This window comes from Ooceraea biroi, chromosome 11 (assembly GCF_003672135.1).
Source record: "Ooceraea biroi isolate clonal line C1 chromosome 11, Obir_v5.4, whole genome shotgun sequence".
In the NCBI taxonomy this organism is placed as follows: domain Eukaryota; kingdom Metazoa; phylum Arthropoda; class Insecta; order Hymenoptera; family Formicidae; genus Ooceraea; species Ooceraea biroi.
Genome location: NC_039516.1, coordinates 13,147,086 through 13,171,938, shown reverse-complemented (window position 1 = coordinate 13,171,938; position 24,853 = coordinate 13,147,086). Strand labels below are relative to the sequence as shown.

The following is a 24,853-nucleotide window of genomic DNA, read 5'->3' as shown; positions in this document are numbered from 1 at the left end:
GAATAAATTACAGGGAAGAGTGATAAAGTGTACATTAGGAAATGCGAGAGAATATAATATACATACAAGAGGTGGCCGCGCGACCCATTTTGCAAAGATGTCATCCTGAAGATTTAAGATGTTTTCGCAAAGATGGATGTACTGAATTTAGAGAACAAGTCACTCGGTCTTTTGAACATCTCATATATTAAATAAACGTTGAGACCCATAAATTTCCAGATTCAGTGAGAGAGTTTATCAATTTGGAGATTAGGAGGCAAGTCAAGTTGAAAAATTTTTACAAATGTAGTTCGTAAAATGTAAGAGAGCAACGTATAAGTAAATTATTTAGGAAAATTAATAAATCCGACCGTCATAAAGAAACCAATTTTCTTATATAGTAAGAGAGAGAGAAAAAGTGATTCACGCTGTAGATTAAAAATTTTGCCAAGGCAGAAAATAATTCAGAGTTTGCAAGAATCAAATTAATATAAATTCCAAGCTACTTCACAAGAAGCTTCCTTGTTAAAGAGAATTATTAAGCTGTGCGAAAGTAATACTGGAAACAGCAGCGACTGAATAAAAAATGATTCTCGTACTGAACGCGGGGATAAAATGAGAGAATGCACATCGAATGCGGTAAACAAAAACGCAATTTGCCCGCACTTGGTGGTGCGACCTCGTAATGGAAATTTGATGGTGGAAGCCGATAAACAAATTCCTCAAAAAAAAGGATGATGTTATTACAGGGCGTGTAAATTTAACGGAAAGATGTGAGAGAACGCAGCTGCTGCTGGACTGCCGCGAGCGCATTTCTACAGCACGGCTGTATTGTAGGTGAATTTTATGTGATGCACAGTTCGTCAGGCGTTGTGCATTACGTTTATTACGCGTCACGCGCGCACGCTTGATTGTGATATTGTGTCGTGTTAATTAAAACCCGGATCTCCGCATAATAATTAATTAATCGACTTGAAAGGTTCCATGTCGCGCGCGCGATTCAGCTCGCAGTCGCGCCGCGTGCTAAAAATCCCGCGGCGAGACAATTGGACGCTGATACGCGCAACAACGTTATCCATTTCTTCGCATAATTTCGCATTCGGCTGGCATCAACATGATTGAAGCGGAATTTATTTATATTCACTGTCGTCGCTGTCGCGCTTCGCAAAATATTTGTTAATTCAGCGTTTTGTAAAATATTGTAGATTGTCATTTTTCATAATTAGTCAAATATTAATTAATAATTTCCCAACTCACGTGACACAAAAATCGAAAATATCCGTGAATTACTCAAAGAATATTCTCAGGTGACAGTCTGCTCGAGATTTAACTCAGTAAAGCAGAATTTATCGATACTTTCCTATATGATGAATAGTTAGTTACTTAAAGTTTAATTGAAACTGGAGTTAGCGAGCTGAAGGCTGTCGACCGTGCGGATGCTAATTTCGATTTATTCGCGTATAAACAAACTGTACACGTCACCGTTCGTGTTATTAGTTTCAAACAAACGCTATTCTCGGCCAGAATCGTTCGCTCGTCATGTATTATTCATTGTTTCACGCCGTATAACGCGAATCCTCGGAAAAATTTGCTCGGAACGGAAAAGATGGTGCGTACGTATGTCAAACGAAATTGGATTAAGCGATTCCGAACGAGTCACGCGACAACGTTACACGACACGATCGGCGATAAGAAAATTATTACGCCGACATACTTCGGCTTTACTTGTTTACCGATGTACGTCCAAAGAGGGGACAGGTTCCCATCCAACGTGTGATAATGTCGCTGGACGGCACGACACGCACACAACACGGTCCTTTCCCGCACCACTCCGATTTATGTTTGCCTTCGATCATATTTTATTGAACGAGTCTGAGAGAGGAAGCGCACAACCGTTTGTCGAGCGTGAAAGATTAATTTCTCCGACGAGACCAGGAGGAAGATCGAGATTGTCAGTAGGGAGGATTTCATCCCAGAATGCACGCTCTCTCGGTGAGGGAAGATTGAGAAATTAAAATTTATTCCAAAAAGCAGCTCAAGGATAATTGTATTTTGTTAACATGTCAAAATCATTCAAAATCACTGAAGGCTAAAATTTCTAAGTGCTAGAACTTTTTTATTTCTGAGTTTACGGTATTTTCAATAACAGAGAACTCTAGGCAATATAAAAAATATAGATATCAACAACTCAGAACTTCTCGGAATAGAAAAAATTTCTAACGGCTAGAACTTTTTCATTTTTGAATTTACGGTATTTTCAATAACAGAGAACTCTAGGCAATATAAAAAATTATTTAGAACAAATTATGTGTCCCTCGAAACCATGCAAATTTGGTCTGACACATTTTTTTCTATCACCAATAACAGCCGAGATATTCAGGTGGCCTGTTTTAGGGGCCTCACCTTGTATATACACCCACGTGATAAAATCATCAAATATAATTAGTCTTAGTAAGTCTTTTGGAAAATTATCGGAGCAACGAAAGACTTGACTGAAAATACGCCGGATTACATTATAAAGCAGTGCAGATTGTGACAGGCCTTCTTTACTTCACTTTAGATTTCATCGTAGCATTTCAATTCACGAGGTCGGCATGCGTATCCGCGCGCGGATCTCGAGGACTGTCAAGGACCGCGCGAATATGCCTGATGTTCGCTCGTGCGAGTAGCGCTCATCCTCATTTGGGCAGACATGACTATTCTTTAAACGCGAAAGTCGATACGCGATAAGGTTGTCCGTTCCAAGGAAGATTAACGAGCGGTTGCCAGAGTCGTTATCGCGGCTTTCGATCGCACGGTTACTTAACGCCAGCGTTCCATGGCTCCTGTTTAACGGAACGCACTGTTAACGCGTTATGTAAATTCACCTGAGCGCAAGATTGCACGACGTAATCGCCGACGGCACGAGAAAGAGAAAAAGTACCTCGGCTCGCGTAATCCAAAATTAATTAACATAACGCGGGATCGGGCGCGACGCTCCATGAGACAATCTACGATATTTAATTATATCGGTGGCGACAGACCGCTATCTCGGCGGAAGATTCAATCGAGCGAGCGAAACAGATAATTAAGCGGTCGCAGTGGGTCCTTCGTTACAGACGACGGGGTAAACACTATTTTACGCGTGGTCGGTCCATAAAATCGCGGATAAAATTGTGGGATAAAACGGTATTGGAAGTTTTGCCGAAACATTGCTTCGTGACACGGTAATTAGCGATTTGTGTTGTTCAATTAAACAATCCTCCGCGCTTTGTTTCTGTTGAAAATATTTCGAAAAATAGCGGATCTAATTTAGCGCTTCGTGAACTGGAAACAGTTGCTTCCAGTTGTCTTGTTCCTTTTTGCTATGACTCTTTCGGCGTGATTTTGTTCTCAGGTGAAATGTTGCATTAATACCAATATGGTTTCGGTGTTTATGTATCGAATAACGTGGGGACACGTAGCGCCGAGTGAAAATCATGCCGTATCAGTAAAATTCGAGCACGCGTTTCATTTTTCCTTCGTAACGAAACACCAGGTGACACAGTTTCGCGCTGGAAAAAGAAATCCAGGGCCATTTGAACAATCGGCTGCAACGAGAAATAATTTTTAAATACTAATTCGTGGATTTCGTACGCGTGCGATATTACGGCATCGATATCGAAAATCTTGCTCGTTAAAATCATTGTTGCTTCCCGAATCGATCTTGCTCGAATCAAAATGCGCTGCTGGAAGATCTTTCTCGATCTGTTTCCAGTTACGAGAACGTGTCATTCACTTCATTTACTTAACGACACGCCACGTCAGACGATGATCAGTGCAGGTACCCTCATGGTCGTCGCGCCTAGCCTCGTCCGACCGAGACCTGACTATACTACTGACGAACCCACGAAGAGACGGCGCTGTTGGGAAAAGCTACGTCCATGCTATATCGACACCTGCGTTATAATTACAATAGCGTGTTTCACAGCGATTAAAAAGCCGATAGTCTGGCGAAGTCAAACACGCGTTGCTGCGGAGTTGATCATTTATTATTATCTTACGGAAGAGGAGCGGAATTTTTATATGCGAAAATGGCCGCTATCAGAGTTTCCCGGAAACTATATAAATTCAATTCGCATTTCAAATTTGTTTGCACAAATAGAAATACGAGATAGTGTGGGATGAATATTCTTTCGTTAGGTACAATTATCCTGCGTGACTATCATACTCAATTTTTTTACGGAATTGCTCTACATTTTTTTTCATTAAAACTTGAAGAGTTTTTTTCATTCAAATCGTGATTATCATGACAGGAAGTGTGGTAATTAATTTCAGGCGCACGGCTCTCCTTGCGTTGCATTTTACGAATAACCGAGAAACGTGTTACGGGAACAAGTGCCAGACGGTGAGAGCAGGAAGCAGCGAAACCGGGCACTAAATCACTGCCGTGAATCATTGCCGTACGCGCAAGCACGCGGCAATTGTAGAAGGAGAAAATGACCAAGATGGAGTTCCGTTCATTCGATATACCCAGCAAACCATTTCGAACTGTGTGCTCTCGCACGCCGGAATTTAGTTAGTGGTAATGTAATCCCCAACGAGGGTACAAATGGCGAGGAACAACGGCGTATCCAACGGAGGTGACTAAACATGGAACACCATTAGAACGAATCGCCAATGCGATGTTGGTATTACGATTAATATTAATTAATTGCATGCGAGTGCGCGGTTTGAATCCGATTGTAATCAACAATCAAACGAGAGTTCCGGTGATGGGTTTCCGGTGAGGTGAATCGAGGTTCATCCTTTCGTTCCGCAAAGAGTTTCGCGAAACCGAAATAATTTGACATCTGTCCCAATAATGGAATCAAACGATCGCTCGGAAAATTGTTCAGAAAATCATGTGTCCGCATATTCTTCGCTCCTTCGGAACTGGAGCGAAACTGTATTCCCCCGAGGCGAGTTCCCAATGCAATTTGGTATGTTTGAAGGCACCGTATCACGCCGCAATTGGCAACGAGTCTCTCAATTCGATATTCGTTGCGACGAACAAGCTCGGCAATGGTACCGTTGACATGTGGCACTCGAACGGCCAGCGGAAGTTAGCGAGAGGACTTCCGACACGACCGCTCGGCGAATCCTCCGTGTCGAATTTCGTGGCGCGACGAAAACTTTCGATCATCGCCTATGTTGTCTGGCCTTTCGTTTCCTGTGGACACGAGCGTGTCTTTTATATGACAAAACTCGATTTTCCCATCGCCAGGAAATTAAATTTTTAGCGAAGGGAACTAATAAGCCAAAGTCCTCGAAAAATAGACGCAATTAAACTAATAGCGTTTAAGGGAGTTTAACATTTATTTAATTTTATAGCACACTGTTCTGTATGTAAACGTATGTGTGTGAATTGTTTGAGCTATTTGCGCGATTAATGATACAATAAACTGGACACAATGTTATTCTTTATTAAAAAGTATTTTACAAGCGAGGATTTTAATTGTGCACGCCAAAGGCGTTAATGAAGCATTGTAGCGAAAGAAATGTAGATTTGATTGTACATTGAAATATCCAACACGCGTGATACCAAATTAACACGAAATCTGTTTACGAATTCGATTCACAATTCGATTGACCAACAGGATCACAATTTTAAAAAGCCATCGGAAAGGTAGATGAAAACTGTTTGCGTGGAAAATTATCGTGTTACGTGTCGCTTTTCGTCAGCAGGCTGCCGATAGTCGAGAGAAGCAATTACAGGCGACCAGGCCATTGCAGATAGGATAAACAGGCAGGTTATCGCCGGATAAATTGTTTCTTTGTGGAACCATCAGCTAAATCGCTTTACCGCTGTGCGTTGTTCGTCACTCGTGCACGTACATTGGCTCTCGTGCATCTTCACAGACGCGATTAGCGAGTCCGATGTCACTAATTGACGGTAAAACGCGCCTTCTCACTTCGCTTCGTCTTCGATCTTGACACGTTTGACGGCGCGCGTCATCATCAACTCCGATTAAATTCTCTCGATTGGAGTCAATGGGATATAAGGTCAAGATACTTCATTACTTTTGCTTGGATTAACGAAAAATTAAAGAGATCAGTGATGCGGTGAGGAATGTCACCGCACGAATTTCGACGAAATTCGTCGTGTTCAAGCCGTAGCACTCTCCGCAATTTAGCATTTTCGACTGTCGAACAGTGGAAAGTGGCCTCTCAATCATTTTTCGATTGCATACCGCCTGCTGACCGCTTCTCTTTGACACTTTCGGTCCGATATACTCTCGAGATACAGAGTCGACACGGATACCGGTTCGTTAAATGCTTTATAATACGCACGAGGAGGCCAGATCGCCTACCGTTATCCGCGAGTACGAGGCGCAGTTTTCATCCCCGTTGTAAGTTCCGGAGTAAGGGAAACTTTAATGAAATTCAGTGCTGCATCCTTGCATGCCTTTACGCGCCTTTCCGGTAAAGTGACAAACGTCCGCTAAATCCCATCGACGCGTCGAATAAAAATAATTGAAAATCAAACTGTCGCGTACAACGAAGAAAGATTCAACGGTATTCTTGCCGTTGTTTTAATAACGTGGTGTTATCTTCCATCAAAGGAAACTTGATATAACATTATTAGTGAAATTAAGATTGCAGCTCTCATTTCTGAAAGGTGGAGCTTCTCTTTTTCAGCAAGAATCGACTTTAAAGCTCTGAAAAATTTTATACTCTTGTAATATGTATCCCTTATGCGTGGTACATTTTCCTGTCCTTTGCGAGAAAGAAAAGTGTTACGATACTCCACATATTATAACAATATCGACCTTAATATCAATGTGGCAAAGAGGGAGGATGCAGATGTGCTCACCTCGCATCGTGCAGTGTCTCGACGCGTCCCCCATTATGTTACACAAGCTTCCTTTTTTTTCTCTGTCTTTCGCGACTTCCTTTTCTACTCCCTTCAGATTCTCCTTAGCCACATCCCACGATTGTCACACAAGTCGGTCATTCACGAGACGCGTTGACCCTTCTCAAGGGTGGCTCGAGCGGACGACATCGCGGATCTTCTCGGCCGATCGGTCAACATGTAACGGCGCGTGAAAGTTGTTTCTGTCTCTAGATAGCTTCGTCTGGGTGTCGTGACGAGTGCAGTCTCGTTGCAAACGGAGATTCCGGATGCTGCGACAGTGTCAGGAAAGCTCATCGGGATGAGCGTTTAAGTTCGGCGAGAACTAGCTAAATCGCGGAGCCGCGCTCTCGAAGCGACGCCAGGAACTCGATGCTCATCGTCGACCATATCGCCGACAGGATACCGCCGCCGGATATCACCCTCAGATCCGGATCACATAATCCGGACATGCGGTCCAACAAAGCGGCTCACGGGCCGTTTCATCGCGCGACAGCGGATTCAACGTTAATTCGGTGTCCGCGTCGATATCCGAGCGAGGATTATTATCTCGTTTCGGGATGGTACTCCCCCGACGAACCTCCGCTGCAGTTAAGTGCTTTATCTTTCCGCTTATTATCTCGGTCTCGCTACTTTTCTCATCCGCGAGTCCCGTGAGAGAGAAAGAGGGCGAGCGCAGCAAATAAGTAGTCGGAAAGAGGAGCCTGTTCCTCTCTCTAGCGCGGAATCGCGCGCTTCTTCTCCCCCGAGGATTGTTATTACACGTTTCTCAAGCAAAAAGGATATCTCCGGCGAGAGTTTCGCGGAGATATTGCGTGCGGGAGGAAACAACAGTTTCACGTCTGGAAGTTTCAGCGTGGATGATAGTCTCTTGACGAGATGATCGAGATTATTTGTCCGTGCGTGGGATCTTTCCGTCTTTCCGTCTTCCTTTTCTCTTTCAACATTAAATCATACCCAATTTCCGTTTTGACGTTTTAACTCAAGCGGTACCGCCGCTCGACTTCGTTTCATCTTTGCAGAACTTTCCCTTTCCTGTGTATCAAATTAAACTAAAATCAAACTAAACTGTTATTTCGTTCGCAATTTATGCGTCAGTTGGTCGATTCGAATAGTTCAATTCGAGCTGGAGTGATGTCGATGAGTTCAGCATCGTTTTTCATCACAAGGGCCTTGAGTTTTCCTTCGATTTATCTCCTATTACTGTTCTGTACCTGTTTTATATTTCTTCCGTCTCCCAGAACCGTATCGTGCGTAGTATCAAATTTGCGCGACTCGATACGACCATTCGACACCTCTTTGTCATTCCCTTTGGCCCGATTTTCAATTTAAGCGACACCGATCGATCTCGATTACTAGCGCTCCCCTTGCTCGCGAAGTGTTCTCGATGCTCGCTATTAATGCTCGCAACGCGCGTTTCCTTAATGTCCTTAATGCGTGCAGTCACGGGGGTATGTTACACTACTTATCGTTCTCCGAATGTGCGGGTCGCCGATCGGAAGATCAAGCAGTCGCGGCTGATCACGATCGTCTCTCTCTACTTTAACGAATCTTCCCCGTCCAGCCGCGTATGGGTTAACGATTCGTTGATCAAAATTGACGTCGCGATTGATCCAGAACTACTGTCAAGGAGAAATTTTCCAATTTCCGCACGTTGATCCGATCGATCTTGATCGCGCAAAATGGATCCACCTCTGGGAGAAGTTCTCGTGGATCGAACGGTGTTCGAGAAGACTCGATCGGGCAGGAAGTGAAATACACTTCGATTAATTATTCGCGTTGTGGTCGTCCGAAGACCGGCAGGAAATCTTCAGAATTCCCGAATTCCGTCTCGAAATACGATTTCGTCGACCGGATTCGATCAACTTCCCTTCCGGCACGAAACATGCACGATACACCTCACACGGATGCCGCGCGTCGACTGAGGTTGAGTGGCAAAGCCGCGCCGGTGACCCCCTCCGAGTTTCACGCCGATTTCCGTCGTCACGTGACTTCGCTGCTCGGCCGACGTCGCGACGCACGGCGCCGCGAGACCTGTGTCCATCACGGGCCTCTCACCTGTCGTCCTCGAGGAACAGTCCTACGTGCGATCGATATTTTTATTGGAAGAATCAACGAGACTTTGATGGTTATCGGTAAACATTTAGGGGGATGGAGTGAGATGATGAGATAAATCGAACTGTGTCGACTTAAGACGGTGGAAGCAACGGCGACTTTATTGAAATAAACCTTGCGAGCAAAATAAAAAATAAAATTTATATGTTTAATTATATTATATTTAATTATATTTAATTTATTGAACGATTTTTGAAAGAAAGGAGAAAAACGATTTTTGAAGAGAAAGTTTTTGTCTATGAATACCCTGTGAATTTCACATAAAATTTACGTTGGATTAAAATAAAAGGAATAAAAAGCTGTGAAAAGTTAACGTTATAGATTAACGAAGGGTTGGTTTTATGCTGCCAATAACAACCGCATTATACGTTTTCCAATGGAGCGTTTGAATTCGAGTTTTACGAGACCGCAGTTTAGGACCGCCGAGAATGGAGAAGAAACGTGTAATAAAAATAAAATTCCGGAATAGTGGAAGGAAAGGTATGCAAGAGCAAATGCGACAAAAAGGGACAGAATGGAGAATTATTATTCCGAAAAAATTAATTATATCGAAACGAAAGTTTAATCGCGCAAATTGGGTTGGTGTCGTAAATCGGGCAGGAGGACACGCATACGCTTGCATTGCCAAGTGCACACGGATTGCGCTTTATAACAATATGAATGCGTAAACAATATATTTACAATATATCGAAATTTTCAAATGAAACAATAATTGCAAGTGTATAATAAAATTAGAATAATTACAGCAATATTCGCGGGCGATCTGATGAATATATATTATCTTTACTAAATTGAGATAGATGTGTGCGCGACAACAATATGACAATATACCGTAACTAACGATATGTGTGTAGGAAATTGCCATTGTTCGTGACTGGCGGAATTGGCTGATCGAGCCGACACTTGGCGGATAATCGAAGTCTGGCTGGCAAATAACGGAAGCCCATCAATCGATCCCGATATAATGCTCGATAGTGTGTATTCCTATCAAACGCGGGGGCGACAATCGATTTGTGTCGCGTCGCGCGAACCACAAAACGCGGACGTGGCGAATTAAACAGAGCCACGTAAAATCGTCGGGACGGTCGGCTACATTTTAATTAAAAAGACTCGCTGAGCGCAGCGTTAATGTACAAAGTGCACCGCTAAGTCTTTGTTAGGCGGTCCTCCTTGCCGGCGTTTCCAATATCAGACTGCTTCTTCGTTCAGCTTGATCTTCAGGAAAGCAAGAAAAGTAGATACTTACCTCGATAACAACGAGCGAGAATCCGACAAGTCAGAACTTTTAAATTACTTTTGCGAGTTTCGCGACTGCCGGTGACCGCATTTATGCGATATTTGGGCGTATCTTTGTTTGATTACAAGTATTATTTCCTTGATATAGCTCGCACATCGAAATCCTCTATTTGTTTCTCTCTTGCAACTTTAGCTCGTTATTCCTTTTTGTCAGGACCTTATATTATATTGTAAATATGAAACACCTCGAGAGAAAGGAGAATTGCGAGTTGGACTGACGAAATAAATTCCGCTTGAATTTACGAGGGGAATTCCTCTTAATTATAATCCGGGGATGTTCGTTCGCGGAAAGCTCTTTATTAGGAGGACCATTGGTTTCTCAAATTGTTTGAAGATTCTATCGATGAGAATAAACGTTCAAGTTGTAGGGCAAGAGGGAGGATCGAAATTGGAGAATTCCATCGGTTGATATTTTCTATTTAGTTGTATAATCGTTAACAGTTACGCTTGATTAAGCTAAAACTAAAAAGTATCGAGCTCGTAATAGGGAAGTTTTATAAGAAACTACTCGATGAAGAAGCATTGTGAGAACTTATGTAATTCGCTTGCGTCAACATCGGAGTCATTACAGGTAAAGCTTCTAAATCCGGACATACGCGATGGGGGAGTGGTATAATGGAATAATAGTTGGATTTATAACATTGCTGTACACAGTCGGTAATTATCACGGCACAAGCTGTTCGGTTTTATAAAGTTTTGCGCTTTTCTCTCTCCCTATCGGCCAAGTTGTAATCTCATGTATCGAATACATGGCGCAAACAAAAGCGAAATTACTTTGGGCGGACTTTCGTTAACACTCAGGAGAACTTGTTAGACTACGGGATCAAGAGCGAGATACGCGAAGAACGATATGCGAAATCCCTCAGAAAACTTGCTCCGGATCGGATGAGACGCGGATTTGTAAACGAAATCCTGGCGAGATCCTGCCACGTGGATCATCATTCCCCAACGAGAGAGATCGCGTGGCATAGAATTGATTAAGTCCGGTTTTCCCGAAGCAGATACGGTAATTCCACCGGCATGGCACGTAGAACGCATTCCGATGTAATTTGCCATCGTAATGAAGCAGCTTAATCCATATACGCGATACGGATAGCTATTAATTATTTGCATTAATAACTACGATGGTTCACCTTGCCGCGCAGAAACTAAATCCGGCAACGAAATTAATGCGAAGATCAAGTTCGAGAATGAGAAATTCAGGTCATCAGATCATGACAAAAAATTGATTTCACGTTGAATTAAAGCTTCGCCAAATAAGATTCAAATGACGAAACGATAATCAATGCTACTTCGTTGAATAATCTTAAGGAAGCTGCGCATTGTCATAGAGTGCCGTGAAACGTTCAGATCTGTAGTAATGCATTACATAAGAATTTTTTACATATAAGAATCCGGATTTTCAAGAACGCCGAGAGTCTTCGCGATTATCGACGCAGGCACGTGTCAAAAAGCTGGAAGTCGCGAGTTTGCACGCGATATACTGTTGATTCGATACTGTTGAGTGCGGGTTTACTGCCTTTCCATTCCTGAATCGGACGACTGAACACAGAGCTGCCACGATTGCCTGATCCTTTCTGCAATTTCCTAACGGACATTTCCTAACGCGAGTTGCCAGAGGCCGGTGAGCTCATCTAGTTAACCGAGCTCGGTCTTGCATTCACCGCATCTATCATCCGTAAGTAACGCGTATAATGATGCTCATTGCTTTGGATACGACAGGTCTTCTAAATGCAGAGAACGGAAATGTACGTTGTACCGCGTCACTCTCACGTCGGATGAGCAGCGTTTAAATTTCATCGCTTTCCAAATTCTGTTTTCAGATTAGAAGCAATTAAATTAGCTTATAATTAAGCTGGAAGTTATGTAATCCCATTAACGAAGCTACGTTTACAGAGAATTCAAGCAAATTGCACTCCCTCCACGGCATTGTGCCGAGTTCTAACGTGGAGTAACTCGTACAGAAGTGTCTTATTGCCGACGGTACTTGATTAATTTGATTTTCATTACGCTTTTGTCGCAGGATTTACGGGATCCACCTGTGATGATGTTCAGTACTGTATACAATAACAATGATTAATGATCGCAGTGCTTATTAAAGCAGGTTGCTGCGTATATGATAGTGTAATGATATAGTGTACTCTGTGTCCTCGACATTGCGCTATTTTCCATGTCCTATGACGAATAATTCAGAGTTTTCAGAATGAATTCAAAGCAGCGCGTGGAAAGCAAAGCTCACGCCGCGCATATCTTACGCTCATGCGCTAAAATAGGGATGTACGTATCGCCAGAGGCACCATCGTTTTCAAGTCTTTCTGCAATTTTTTTTAAATTCACTTCGATGATACTATCTTATTATTATTCTGCCTTTATTAAAGGAGAAAGAATTTCATATTTCACAAACACGACTGCCAAAAAATTTCTCATAATAAATATTAAAATTTTGTAATAAATGAATAATTTATTACAGGATTACAATTGTAAAGACATTCGTATCCTTTCTCGTTTGACTTCGCTTGATACTGGACTTGCATATATCGCGTATGTCGTTCGTAATTATAAATTCGCACGTAGGCTTTACCTACTTAGCTAATCAAATAATTATTCATTTTTCATTATGCAGTACAACTGTTCGACCAGAAAGGCTTGATAAAGCCGAAGGATACGACACGTACTACGTGCAAATATATGTATAGATGCATATATGTTAACAGTATGTACAAACACGTACGCTGATACGTAGACGCGTCTGACTGTTACGTCTGTTGCTACTGACTCCTTTGATTCATGCTTATTCCCTGCATTTCGTGCGAAGTGCAACCGTTTTATCTCGAATCTACTTTATTCAACACGAAGATTGCATTCAACAGATTGCATTGCTATCTTTTGACGATTATGCGACCTCATTTTATAATAAATATCATTACTTAATGACGATCCGTATTTCCATACAGCGCAGAAGTTTGCAGCAACGTTGCTGCAATATTACTGCAAACTTTGGATTAACAAATTAAAACTTCCTCAAATTCAGCTTATTAGGTTTATTGTATATTATTATATAATAGATTCTATTTTTATTAAATATTATTTTATATACCACGCCATTGCATCAAGTATTCTCTTTTATTCACGCTCGATTTGCCAAATAACACTGTGCAACTGTGTTATTTAATATAATTTAAAAAATACATCAAACATTCGATGCCAATATCAGCACGGTGAAAGTACGCGGCGCTTTAACCGACGCCGGTCGTTTGATTAAACCGTAAACCGTTTCGCGCGCGCTCGTTCGAGGCCGTTCGTTCAACCGACGACGTCGACGGCGTTTCCGGTGGGGCCCGATCGTCGCCATCGCCTACGGTCCTGGCGTCAGGCTGGCGCTGGAAGCCGCAGCACGAAGAGGCGCTCTCCTCGTCGCCCACGATGGGATGAAGTCGCGGTTTCTGCTTGTCAGCCTCGTCGTGTGACGCAACACTCGTGATTAACGCGTTCTCCTTGTCGTCGTCGTCGTCGTTCTTCTCATCGTCGTTATCGTCGTCATCATCGTCGTCACGACTGTGATTGGCGTCGAACGTGCCGAAGAGACACGACGACGTCACCCGCGACACATTATTCCGAGGACGACACATCAGGACGCGTCTCCTGACGTTGGGCGGTGTCAGGTTAGGTTCCTGTCAAGGGTGAGTCCTACGAGCAGCCCTGTATGACTCCGAAATGGTTTCGGTTCATCCCCGTCGCCGTCGCGTTTAATCGAGTTCCCGACTTGCTTCCAAGTGATACGTCATGGTATAGACGCAGTATCGCGGACAATTTAATTACAGCTGATCAGCGCCGAGCGATCGAAATAGTCCTGCGTCTCTTCCGGTTGCTTTGTTTACGTGGCGATTCTCGTGCACCCTTTGTAGTGCCTCTCATTTTCCCCGTCAGATGCGTGGTACAGTGGTTGTGTTAGTGTTTGAAGAATTTTTCTGTGAAGACTAAGTGACTTTTTTGCGGTCGGACGTAATTGCTCGAGTTTTTCTCTGGTTGTGCTTGAGCGAGTGGGATGTGTGAAAAGTTATTAATTATTATTTATTATTAATTATTTATTTTAATTATCGTTAGACAATACTAATATTAGATATTGAGATATTTAATATTTGATATTAGATATTTTATTATTTTAGAATATTTTCTAGGTATTATTTGATGGTCAGTGAAACAAATAATAGTTCATTGAATAACGCATGTATTTTGTATATGATATTCCGCAATAGCTTCTCATGCAATAATTTTTCAAGTACTCGTGTTGAATTTTTCTTCGTTGTTATCAAAACAAAGGTATGTTTGCAAAAGTTGTTTACATACAATGGCTATCAACGCGCAATATAATCACTTTCATTCATCCCATTCGCGCGCGCATTGGTGACCACAAAAAAGGGCGAGGTTCGCGCAATGCTCTTTCCAGGATCGTAGCTAGAAATTAATTGCAATGGATACAAGAGAGAGATTTTATTTACTTGGACGGTGTAGCACGGATATATAACATTAATCGCGAAATTGCTCATTATCTGATAAATAATAACAGGCGCGAATATTTTCTATACTTTCTATACGATTTTATATCGAAGAAATAACTTACTGATTCTTTTTTATGTTTTTATGTTTATGAAATTATGGTTTTTTTTTTTTAAATAAACATGTTTAAGAGACGCAATAATGATGCTCACATTATGCGGGTACGTTTAGTCTACTTTTCATCGAAATTGTAAGAGAAAATTAATCGTGCTATATCCATGTGCCATATATCACACGAACACATTTTCAATGGTCGCCATATATTCCGAATTATTAGCAAAGGTTCTATGGATGGTTCTATAATCGTATTCATACGTTATGAATGCAGTTAGACTTAAATGTGACCGTCTAATTTGCAGCTCGTCGTATGAAACATTTGCACGGTAATTGGAGCAAGATTATTTTAAATGTATTTTGTATAGAAACGTAACGAGCTCACACTTTATATTTAAGAAATTTCCATTTACAATTTAGTTTATTACAAGAATAGATTCATAAGCGTGATATTAAAAAATTTAATATCACGTTGCTCGTAAAATTGGTAAAAATTTTCTCATTACTTATTACGAGACAATGACAAAACTGGCTATAAATTATACAAAATAGAATGGCGCAACATTACTATCTGGATGACAAATTTGTTGACGTGCTGCAAATCTGCTGGCGCACGGTGTAACGGGTGAACGCATTCTTGTTTCGCTAGAGAGTAACGAGAGAAAAGCCGCCAAGCTGGCGAGCCTAACGAGCTGCGTGCCGATGATGGACGATGAGGAGCAGGAGGAGCTCCGTTGTACCGGAAGCGACGTCGAGATCGAGGAGTACACCGACACCGAGGAGTCGCCATATGTCGCTTATCAGGCCAGCAGCGATAAGCTGTTCGATACCGACCGCGAGAACTGGCAGAAGCTCCGTTTCCTGGCGACCCTCGCGTCCGTCGCGGTATCAGTTACCGTCCTCGTTATCAGCTATCCGCTTTATCTCGAGAGCGTCGCCGCTGTCTCCAGCGCTTACACAGGTAGACATGTATACGTATACACAACTTGTCCAAGATAAGGTTGCATCCATTGAAGGCACAGCATGTGAGGCGAGACGTCGAAATTAATGTGTAGCGCCCTCCCAATTAGGGCGTTCGATCGGGGGCATCTCGTAATTCCTGGATTTCGAGATTCGAGATCTCGACCGTGGATCCCGCTGATCGCAATTACGGCAAACGATTTATTTATATCCGCGCGCGTTCGCCATATGCCGTGATGGATATGTACTATGCATGCCACGTAGGGCTGCCGCGCACTCGTCATTTCCAAAATTACGACCCACCGCTCTGATCGTGCAATATTTTACGGGAAAAAAGGAAACGCTTGAATTATGTGAAACATCTGAGCCTGAAATAACAGCAATTCGGTCTCTGAAGCACGCGATACGCATTTATATCGAAAATTGTGAAGTAAAATACTTATTGGTTACTTCACCCAGGTCGACGTGGAAATATTTATTGAATATTTATTTAAAGTTTAAGTTTCATTAAAGCCTTTAAATCGATCTTTCTAAAACGATCAATTCATCACCTCGATCATTTTTATTATCAAGTTTCTGTTACCGAAATCGTAACAATTTAATTTTTCAACCGTTTGCACGCCTTCGTGACTCTCGCAGGACTGCTCTTCACCGCCTTGTGCTCTGCCTGCATTCTGGGGGTGGTGTATGTTATCGTGGAGAGGGTGTCGCCGCCGCCACCGCTGATACCGAATAGTATGCGCGTCAAGATACCCCGCTGTGGCCTGATCAAACTAAGCACTTTGTACGCTCTCTCAGGAATCCTGGTTACCCTCTCCCTTGATCGGCACAGAGTACTATGCCATTTGCAGGATCCGATAAAAAGCATCACTCTCGTCTTCTCCCTCGTCTTCTACTTCTTTTTTTGTCGGAAAAGTAAGTATCTTAAAACTGCATATCCGCGATCCACGAATATTTTTTGTGAACTTTTCGATAATTATCGTGATATGATACAGTCCATTCATTTTTCACCGAAACGAAACGTCGAACGTTCTTTCTTGACTATTTCCAGTGATGAGCCTGCAGCGAATATTTTCGAGCACGACTATAATAGTGGGTCTGTTCATAAGCGTCGATTACGGTCTCTGTGATCAGTTTCGTTGCCGGGGAAGGGAGGTCTCCTCGCACACGACAACCAGCATGAGGGGTTCCTGGGGTGTTCAGGCAGTCTGGACGTTCGTTTACGTGGGTGCCCTCGCCGCCTTCGCCATGTTCTTCACCATGCTCGAGCGACATTATACTACCGCGGTAATTTATCACTGACAACTTCACAAATTGAAATTCTTCCAAAACCTGCTTTCTTCTTTTCTCCCTTTTTTAAGATTTTTTGATGGATTATTTTTTTATGTTTGACGGATTACGATCGACGAATTTTCCATTCCCGATAATTGACGTTCGAGTGAGACGAACGATGTTTGCGATCTGTTGTTTTCAGCAGCAGAACGTATGCCAGATGTTGACGACGCAACAGAACTCTTTTCTCTATACGGTGTCCCGTCTGGTGTCCTCTCGCGATATTCGTCGTCGTGGCTCCGAGGACGAGGGTGGGCGACTGCTGCACGTGACCGATCCGGACCCCACGATAAAGCCGAAGAGCTACCCTAAGCCACCAGTGATACAAACCCTCTTTTACATACACGTCATCGCTTTTTTTGCTATCCTGACGCTCTGCTGGCTCGATACTTTGCCTGGCATCGGCAGGGTGAGTGACCTAAAAAGAGACACGTGATTTATGCGGATTATCGATGATAGGTCTATCTCCGGAATTTAACATTTCGGTCTAAGGGCTCCTTCAGCAAAAATCTTCAATTTTTAACATCAAACATGCTTAAACGATCAAGTCTGAAACGAGATTTATATCGGAAGGAAGTTGATTTTCAAAGTTAACGTAAATAAAAATCAGCGTTCGTGTACGGTTTCTTTAAATTTTAATTTCTTTTAAAATTTTAAAAATTAAGAGAATTGAAAGTTTAAGATTAATTTTTTTTATAACAAATTAAATCGCAATTTGTTATATTTACATTTCTAACAAGCTAAATTTTTGCATTTTCTAGAGAAGGCAATTCATTAAATATTCTTAATTAAAAGATTATTTTCTTGGACGGCGTTCCAGGGTTTGTCGCCCGTCGAACTCTATCGTACCGTCGAGCACGGGCTGGTGTGCCACTTCAAAGGCGGCAAATTATGCTCGAACGTGTCCAGCCACGGGTGGACTTTTATATTCGCTTACGTCGTTTTCTCGATTTCGATCCTCAACTTCCTGTCGTTGTGCGAGAGCGCGGTGTTCAGCGTAGCCACCGCGACCCTGTCACTTCCACTATCCGGTATCTGGTGGAGCCTTTACAGAATGGACGTTGGTCTACACGGCGGTAAATATCTAAGAATGCACGCAGCAGCTTTGCTTTGCAGAAATTTTTATTTTTTACAAACTTTACTTGCTTTGTATATCAGTCTCTCAGGCTTCGCTGTAGCTCTCGTAGACGCGTCTAAAACCATACAGCTCGATTATGCAAATCATATCTGAAGAAAACGTCGGAACAGGTTCCATCAGCTGGTCGCCGGGAGTGACGGGCGAGCTGATCTGCGCTTTGCTCGGTCTTCCAGTCGTGCTGCTCGGCCTGGGCCTGCTGGTCCGTTCGCACTTCAGGGACACGCAACATCCCTACCAGACAATTCAGCCACCAGACATCCAGCCGCCGCACGAGCCGTGTCACAGATGAATCTACCCTTATGGCGTCTTCTAAGTCCCGATCTCGCGACGAGGTCCACAACATTCGCGGGAACGGAGTCCGATCAATTCGAATCTCCACTTTGGTACCTGCGATCGAGTCGATCGGAACGAACGATTCCTAAGACAAGACGCAGTCCACGCCAAGCTGGATAATTGATAATGTTATTGTTGTACACTTGACGGATATATTTTGTCGACTGTTCCCAGGTTACACCGAGATCCTCCGAGATCCATGCAGCCGTCTACGTTTTGCCGCGATCCAACTTTTTTCACGGCTGCTTCGACCGACGTCAGTTAACTCCGAGAGCGATCTGAATCGAGTTCTTTCTTTCCAGGAACGCGGTTAGGAAGAGGGAAGTTTGCTAATCGCTAGACGAGATAATTAACTCGTTCCACCGAGCGGTCTTTTTACCTGAATTTTTTGTCTCAAATAATATTCATCGTCGGCTTTTTCAGCCGGGATTAATTTTATCCGCTGTGGGAAGACATCTGCTGCAGGATAATAAAGTCACCACGGAGATTAAATCGGGGACAAAATTAACTGACGTTGGTGAAAAATCGGCCATGGGTTGCTGGACGACGTTACAGTGTTAAATGCAATTTTATGCGAGCGCGTCCGCGAAATTCTCTTTTTCCAAACGCGGAAAGCTTGCAGCGCGCACGGGCGCGCGCGCTTTTGTGATACAAAAAAGCGCCAATACCGATGTCTCCTCTCCGGAAAGAGAAAACGGATGAGGACGGTGCATGGGGAAGTAAAGAGAGAGCGATCAATGTTTCCTACGTATTTGCCAAAACGTAAATGTCCGCGTTCCGTGAGGGAGACGCGCGCGACAACGTTATAGCCAATTTATATTTTATTTTGATAACGAGATGTTTTATATATTTTCGAAGAAGTTCAAATTAATATGTGTCAAGAACGCGGGTAAAAGAATAACGAGACAAAACGTGCATTGTACATTTTTAGCTGCAAGCCTGCGTGCACAGGAGCTGCCTGGCTGAAAGCGCTCTCAATTAAGTTAATTAATTAATTAATTCTCGCATTCGAGCGTGTTCGCCATCGAAAAATGGAACTCGGAAGAGTGAGAAGGAAGGAACTTGCCGCGATTATTTGATCGCTTTCAGATTAGAAGAAAAGCTAATTGAATTTGATTAAATGCTCGAAATAGCACCGAGTTGCCAGTTACCCACCGTGCGGTTCGTGTCTATTAAAAAATCGCGAATTTACTAAAGTTTGTTGGAGGACGCTTATTGCCAGTCTGAATTTACGGCTGTCACTCAAATTTAATCATGTAAATTGCGTTCGCAGTCCTGTGCGCGCGGGTCAAACGATAGTAGTTTTGACTTCGTCAAAAACGAAATCTTTTACAAAGAGAGGCCGAGAGAGATAGAGAGTATTACGTGCCACAATTTGCAGTTTCCACGTTGAAATACTAAAATAATAAGCTAGTGACTGAGAGATACGATGCGCACGCGTGCGTATGTATGTGCGTGTGATACCTCCCTACGACATTCTAACGATATAGACATTACGCTATCAGTAACTTGAGCGCACAAACTGTCTCAAACTAGTTGTGCCCCGACTAGCAGCGCGCGGCATTTTGATCCCACCGACTATAAAACTCGTCTGTGGATGAAAGTTACCAAATAACGTTAACGTGCTCGTTTACGCGTTGTTAGCAAAAATTCCCGTCGGGGCGTGTCCTCCTCTCGCTAATTAGAGTGCCAATTATGCGCGATTAACGCGCCTCTGTGCATCTTCACGTCATCGCGTAAAATTTTCAGTAATTTCTAGTTCTGTTTTATAGGTGTTTCCTTTTCTGCACGTAATAGATACAATTAGAATAAGTTTAAGCATTTATGGTGATTATACTTACGTACAATTAAAATTACGTAAATTAATAATGTAATAATTACATTTGCGTTGCGTTTTATGAATTTTCTGTTACTTTCGTTGTTATAGAATTCTGCGCTGATCAAGCGATCGTTAATCTTGATTTCTTTATTCATTTTCTGTTCGCTCATAGTGTAGTCAGCAAATATTGTTGCCTGTTAAGTTCTTGTTTTCTTTTGTTAATTTTAGACTTAAAATTTTGTAAAAGTTTTCTACGGTTTTTTCTTTCTTTTCCCATTCTTCTTTCTTCCTCCTTGACCGCGGGATATCCCGTCAGTTATCTCGCAAAAAGTTTCGAGGCGATCTCTTTACTCTGACTTTGTACTCCTCCTTCTCCCCGGAATGCAAAACTGCTAAATGCTGATATTAATCAAAAAACTTCTTTAAAGAGAACAAAACGGAAAATCAAAAGTTCAAAAGCGGCTCAGAGTGATCTCAGAGTAAACGAAACGATTCGTGCCAAACCTGCGAGTCTCGAGCGACTCGACTTAAACTAAGTATTCATGCGTTTGCGTAGTGGTCTCGCGTTACTATTTCGAGATAATATTTATAATACTATAATGATGATAATAACAATAGTAATAATGCATAAGTGTATCGTTATTCGTGTCATGTGTCAGATCGACAGCGCAGCGTAGCTCGTTGACGACGATTACCGAATCCAGGCTGTAATGTAGACCGTAAATAAGTGGTAAAACCAGAAGGAAATGCCGTTATAACTTCATTGAATGAGGGTGCGTCGATGTCGTGTATTCTCGTCGGAAGGAAAGCAAGCTATACGTCCAGATTTTTTACAATAGCAGTACAATAGCGAGGGCGTTTTAAGGGAAAGTAATTAACTAACGGCTGACTGAGTGCAACGATAATAAAGTTAGTGCGCCACTCTCCTTGTTGCAGCTTTGCCGGTAGATCGGCTACCGCTGAGTGTCGTCAATAGCAGTAGCAAGCCTTCTCTCTCGTAACGAAGTTCAATATACTCTCGTGCTGTTTAGCATATAAACAATTGAGATAATTGAAGGCTCTGGCACAGGAAATCCATTTCAAAAGCTTATTTCGCGGTAAGTCCGTTTTACGGAAATTACACAAATTGATCGGTCTTGATGCTTTTCACTGATGCAGATGATTTATTCGTTAAATTGATCTTGACATTTGACGAGTCTGTTTAAAACTTAATTATCCTTCTTTTCCTTTTTAGAAGCAAACGTAGGTTCACAGAGTTTGAGCTTTATCCTCTACCGGAACCTCCAATTTTGTACAAGAACAAGTTTCTCTTACATATATACCTTTCTATATATGCATACATATATATTTATTTACCTATTAACTTTGTGGAATACGAGTATGCGGCGTGTAGTGTGTAGAGATATAATAATTCATTTATAGGTGCTAGTATACGCTGCACAATTTACATACATAATATAGGTATAATATACATACAAAGAGTTCAGATACAGGAATTGAAGTGCAATTTAAAAAATTGTTAAACTCTCAGCGTTTCCTCGTTCATTTCATTGAACTGGTCCCGATAACAAGACTCGATTAAAATTTATTTTGATTGTGCACATGACTCTCTACACGATTATCGAGATATCGTAATTTTGAATATGTTTGCACAAAAGTATACTCAATTGCGATTTGATTTTACAAGAAATATCATTTTCATTTTTGGGGCATTTCATGGCAGAAATGTAGCTAAATACTCATTAACCATTTTAATGGCAGTGATGGATAACGTATTCTTTTAACAAAGTTCGCAGTATTTACCTGCTTTTTTCCTATTACTGCAATCGTCACGTATCCTGTACATGAAACAAGAATTTCCATGACGAACGATACAGATCTTACACGAGATGCTAATGAAACAGATTATAATAAACAAGAAAATTCTCGCCGACGACATTGTCGGAAAAATGCGATTCTGTACTATTGTTATCTTCAGATCTCGACGCTTTAACAAAATAACTTTACTGAATATTGTATCCTGGGTGTCTTCCCGATAATATCGCGGATCGTGGCGCTTTTAGAGAACGATCGCACGCGATTGTCACATTGATATTAATATTGATAGTTTCGCGAACGCGAGAACGAATATTTCCGAGCAATAGGACTAACAATATCGCCGATTCCACCGTGAAAACACGTCAATATCCGTGTGAAATAGCGCGAAGGCTAAACGTCATATTATGTCATATGACGAAATCGTTGTTGTCCTTTGTGACTTTGTTGAAGTATCTTTAGGCGATAATCGCGATAATCACGATCCAAGCGTCGTGAATTGTCGGGGAAATAATATATTTATTACTTGTCGTCCGATATTTCGCTTGGAATTAGTCGAAGACGCATCTGTCCTCGCGCAAATATCGCGGTAGCGATATTAGTTTGCGAAAATGCGGTGCTGTCCAGGCGCATCACCATCGTGAGCATTCCCGAGGTGATGGACATGATACATTAAATGTATTAATATACATATATATACTTATATAAAAACGAAATTATGGTTACGTTGCATTTTTTCTCCTGCGTGCTGTCCCGTTCCTGGTTTACGGTATGTTTCATCAACATTAAGTAACAATTTAATTAATTAAAATTTCCTCTATGTTGTATAGAATTTAACAAGTTACCTAGTTTGAGTTTGGAGAGAATACGCAATATTCTAAAGTTGCTACCAAGACTAACTAATGCCCCTAAAATTATCAACAACTTAAAAGGCAGTGAACAAGCACATACTCATAATTCAAATTAAGGCATGATGTTCTCAAAGCTTGTGAGCGACATATCTGATCGTCTTGTGCATGTGGCCTATCCTGTCTGACATTTTCTTGCCACCCCGTACGTACTCCTCGTACCGCAGCTCGTTGAGGATTTCGAAATTCAATTTTTCCATGATTCGTTGGCTATACATCGAGGCGGCAACACAGAATACTATTTCCGGCCGCACATGCTCGTTGACGATTTTGTCGGCGATACAAATCTGTTTCAGCTTTCCGTCGCGTAAACCTCGTGCGACTTCGAGGCTCTTCTCTGTAATCTCTCGGCCGATTCCATGGCCCTGATATTGCGGATGCGTGCCTATGTAGAAAATCTCCATGACACCCTTCACGTTGTATTTTTGAAAAATGTCTACTGATTCCACCTGAATAACGAGAAAAAATAAAGATTCAGCATTCTTTCATTGAATGCTTTTTTGATTGAAATTTTATTTAAGTATTTTATTATAAATCGCTTTGATACAACTTTTTATATGATTATAATATATCATAAAATTTTAATGTGTCAAAACTTTACAATCAATAATATGACAGGATAAAATCTTTCGATTTCGTCATAAACGTGAAATTCTTTAAAGCAGGTGATATATACAGGCGAAGCTTAATTAATGGCACGCGTAATAAGTCATGATTGCTGCAGAGCTTATCGTTATTTGTGAAAGAATTTTAATGCTTCAAGGAAAAACTAGTGCACTCGTATTGACACTCTTGATTGCAGCGTGTACAAAGCGATACAAGTGACGAACTCACATAATCGAGGAAATTAAGTAGATCGCGGCATGAACGATGCTTGATGTTATTTTCCACAAAAAGTGCGAAGGGGTCCACCTCTCCTGGCTTGAGAGGTACCTGAAAGTAAAAATGTGAAAGATAATATGATTACATCACATTACACAATGTATTTTAACGTTGCGTTGAAAAAATGTACGAATCCTAGCACGATTTTACGGATCTATTAGTTAATATCAATAATATATAATAATTAATATCAAAGACAAAACATTTGCAAAATGTATCGGAAAAATTTAGCATTGAAACAAGAAAATCTCCGAAGGCAACGCATTGTACTTGCGTGTAACTTGTTGAACGCCACGGCGACAACGCGATCTGATCGATCGACGGCGATCACCGTGCACCCGTCCTTGATGACCTCCCTGAAGGCGGACTGCATCTCTTCGGGTGCACCCGGGTCTTCGTACATGCCCATGCCAATCGCGATGCATTCTTGATGCATCGTTTCGCTCTGCACGGCCAGGGCATCCTCGATCTTATCTTTAGTGAGAATCTTGAATTCGATGGCGCCAGTGCGATCGGTGCCGAGACAGACTGACATGGTCCTGGAGTGGTCCAGGCTTCGCCTGGAAGAAACAGTCGTGCATAGCAATAACTGATCGATACACGCACGGGTTTATGCTCGTCCTGCGCATCCCGTTCCGGTTTTCCAAGATCGTGTGCCACGTCTAAGATCGTGCCATTTTCGATAAAGAACAATCCCGAAATGAATTGATTGACAAAAATATTGAAATAACATGTAACATTCGAAAAGAATTAATAAAATGTATTCGAAGCTTGAATTTCACACGATTGCACAATGTGTGATTGATTACCGA

At 42.0% G+C, this 24,853-nt stretch overlaps 3 protein-coding genes across 5 annotated transcripts in view; 1 reads left to right on the top strand and 2 right to left on the bottom strand.

Moving 5' to 3' along the window:
* Nucleotides 1–8,782, bottom strand: part of LOC105275369 (adenylate cyclase type 6) — a 77,454-nt gene extending 68,672 nt beyond the window's left edge. For both annotated transcript variants that reach the window (XM_011332157.3, XM_011332158.3), the window contains exon 1: nucleotides 6,794–8,782. The gene's annotated coding sequence lies outside the window, so the exon portion shown is untranslated. The remainder of the gene's footprint in view (nucleotides 1–6,793) is intronic.
* A 4,897-nt stretch (nucleotides 8,783–13,679) lies between these two features.
* On the top strand, nucleotides 13,680–22,337 carry LOC105275370. Of its 2 annotated transcripts, none has more exons than XM_011332160.3 (7): nucleotides 13,680–13,923; nucleotides 15,504–15,815; nucleotides 16,454–16,729; nucleotides 16,866–17,101; nucleotides 17,292–17,555; nucleotides 17,967–18,222; nucleotides 18,395–22,337. In XM_011332160.3, the coding sequence occupies exons 2-7, from the start codon at nucleotides 15,557–15,559 to the stop codon at nucleotides 18,571–18,573; spliced, it is 1,470 nt and encodes a 489-aa protein (XP_011330462.1). In that variant the 5' UTR covers nucleotides 13,680–13,923; nucleotides 15,504–15,556; the 3' UTR covers nucleotides 18,574–22,337. The 2 variants fall into 2 exon arrangements, with proteins under 2 accessions (XP_011330462.1, XP_011330461.1); XM_011332159.3 differs by having other exon boundaries at nucleotides 13,681–13,923; nucleotides 17,289–17,555.
* Nucleotides 21,764–24,601, bottom strand: LOC105275371. The gene is made up of 3 exons (XM_011332161.2): nucleotides 24,316–24,601; nucleotides 23,994–24,092; nucleotides 21,764–23,608 (listed from the first exon to the last, which is right to left on the bottom strand). Exons 1-3 carry the CDS (start codon nucleotides 24,574–24,576, stop codon nucleotides 23,231–23,233), a joined length of 738 nt encoding a protein of 245 aa, XP_011330463.1. The 5' UTR covers nucleotides 24,577–24,601; the 3' UTR covers nucleotides 21,764–23,230.
* Between the last annotated feature and the right edge of the window lie 252 nt (nucleotides 24,602–24,853).

Coding starts and splice junctions, on each gene's coding strand:
- LOC105275370 (XM_011332159.3), top strand. CDS start 15,557: ATGATGGACGATGAGGAGCAGGAGGAGCTCCGTTGTACCGGAAGCGAC. Junction 16,730..16,865: donor CTTCTTTTTTTGTCGGAAAA/GTAAGTATCTTA, acceptor GACTATTTCCAG/TGATGAGCCTGCAGCGAATA. Junction 17,102..17,288: donor AGCGACATTATACTACCGCG/GTAATTTATCAC, acceptor TGTTGTTTTCAG/CAGCAGAACGTATGCCAGAT.
- LOC105275371 (XM_011332161.2), bottom strand. CDS start 24,576: ATGTCAGTCTGTCTCGGCACCGATCGCACTGGCGCCATCGAATTCAAG. Junction 24,093..24,315: donor TGGCGTTCAACAAGTTACAC/GCAAGTACAATG, acceptor TTTTACTTTCAG/GTACCTCTCAAGCCAGGAGA. Junction 23,609..23,993: donor TACTTAATTTCCTCGATTAT/GTGAGTTCGTCA, acceptor CTCGTTATTCAG/GTGGAATCAGTAGACATTTT.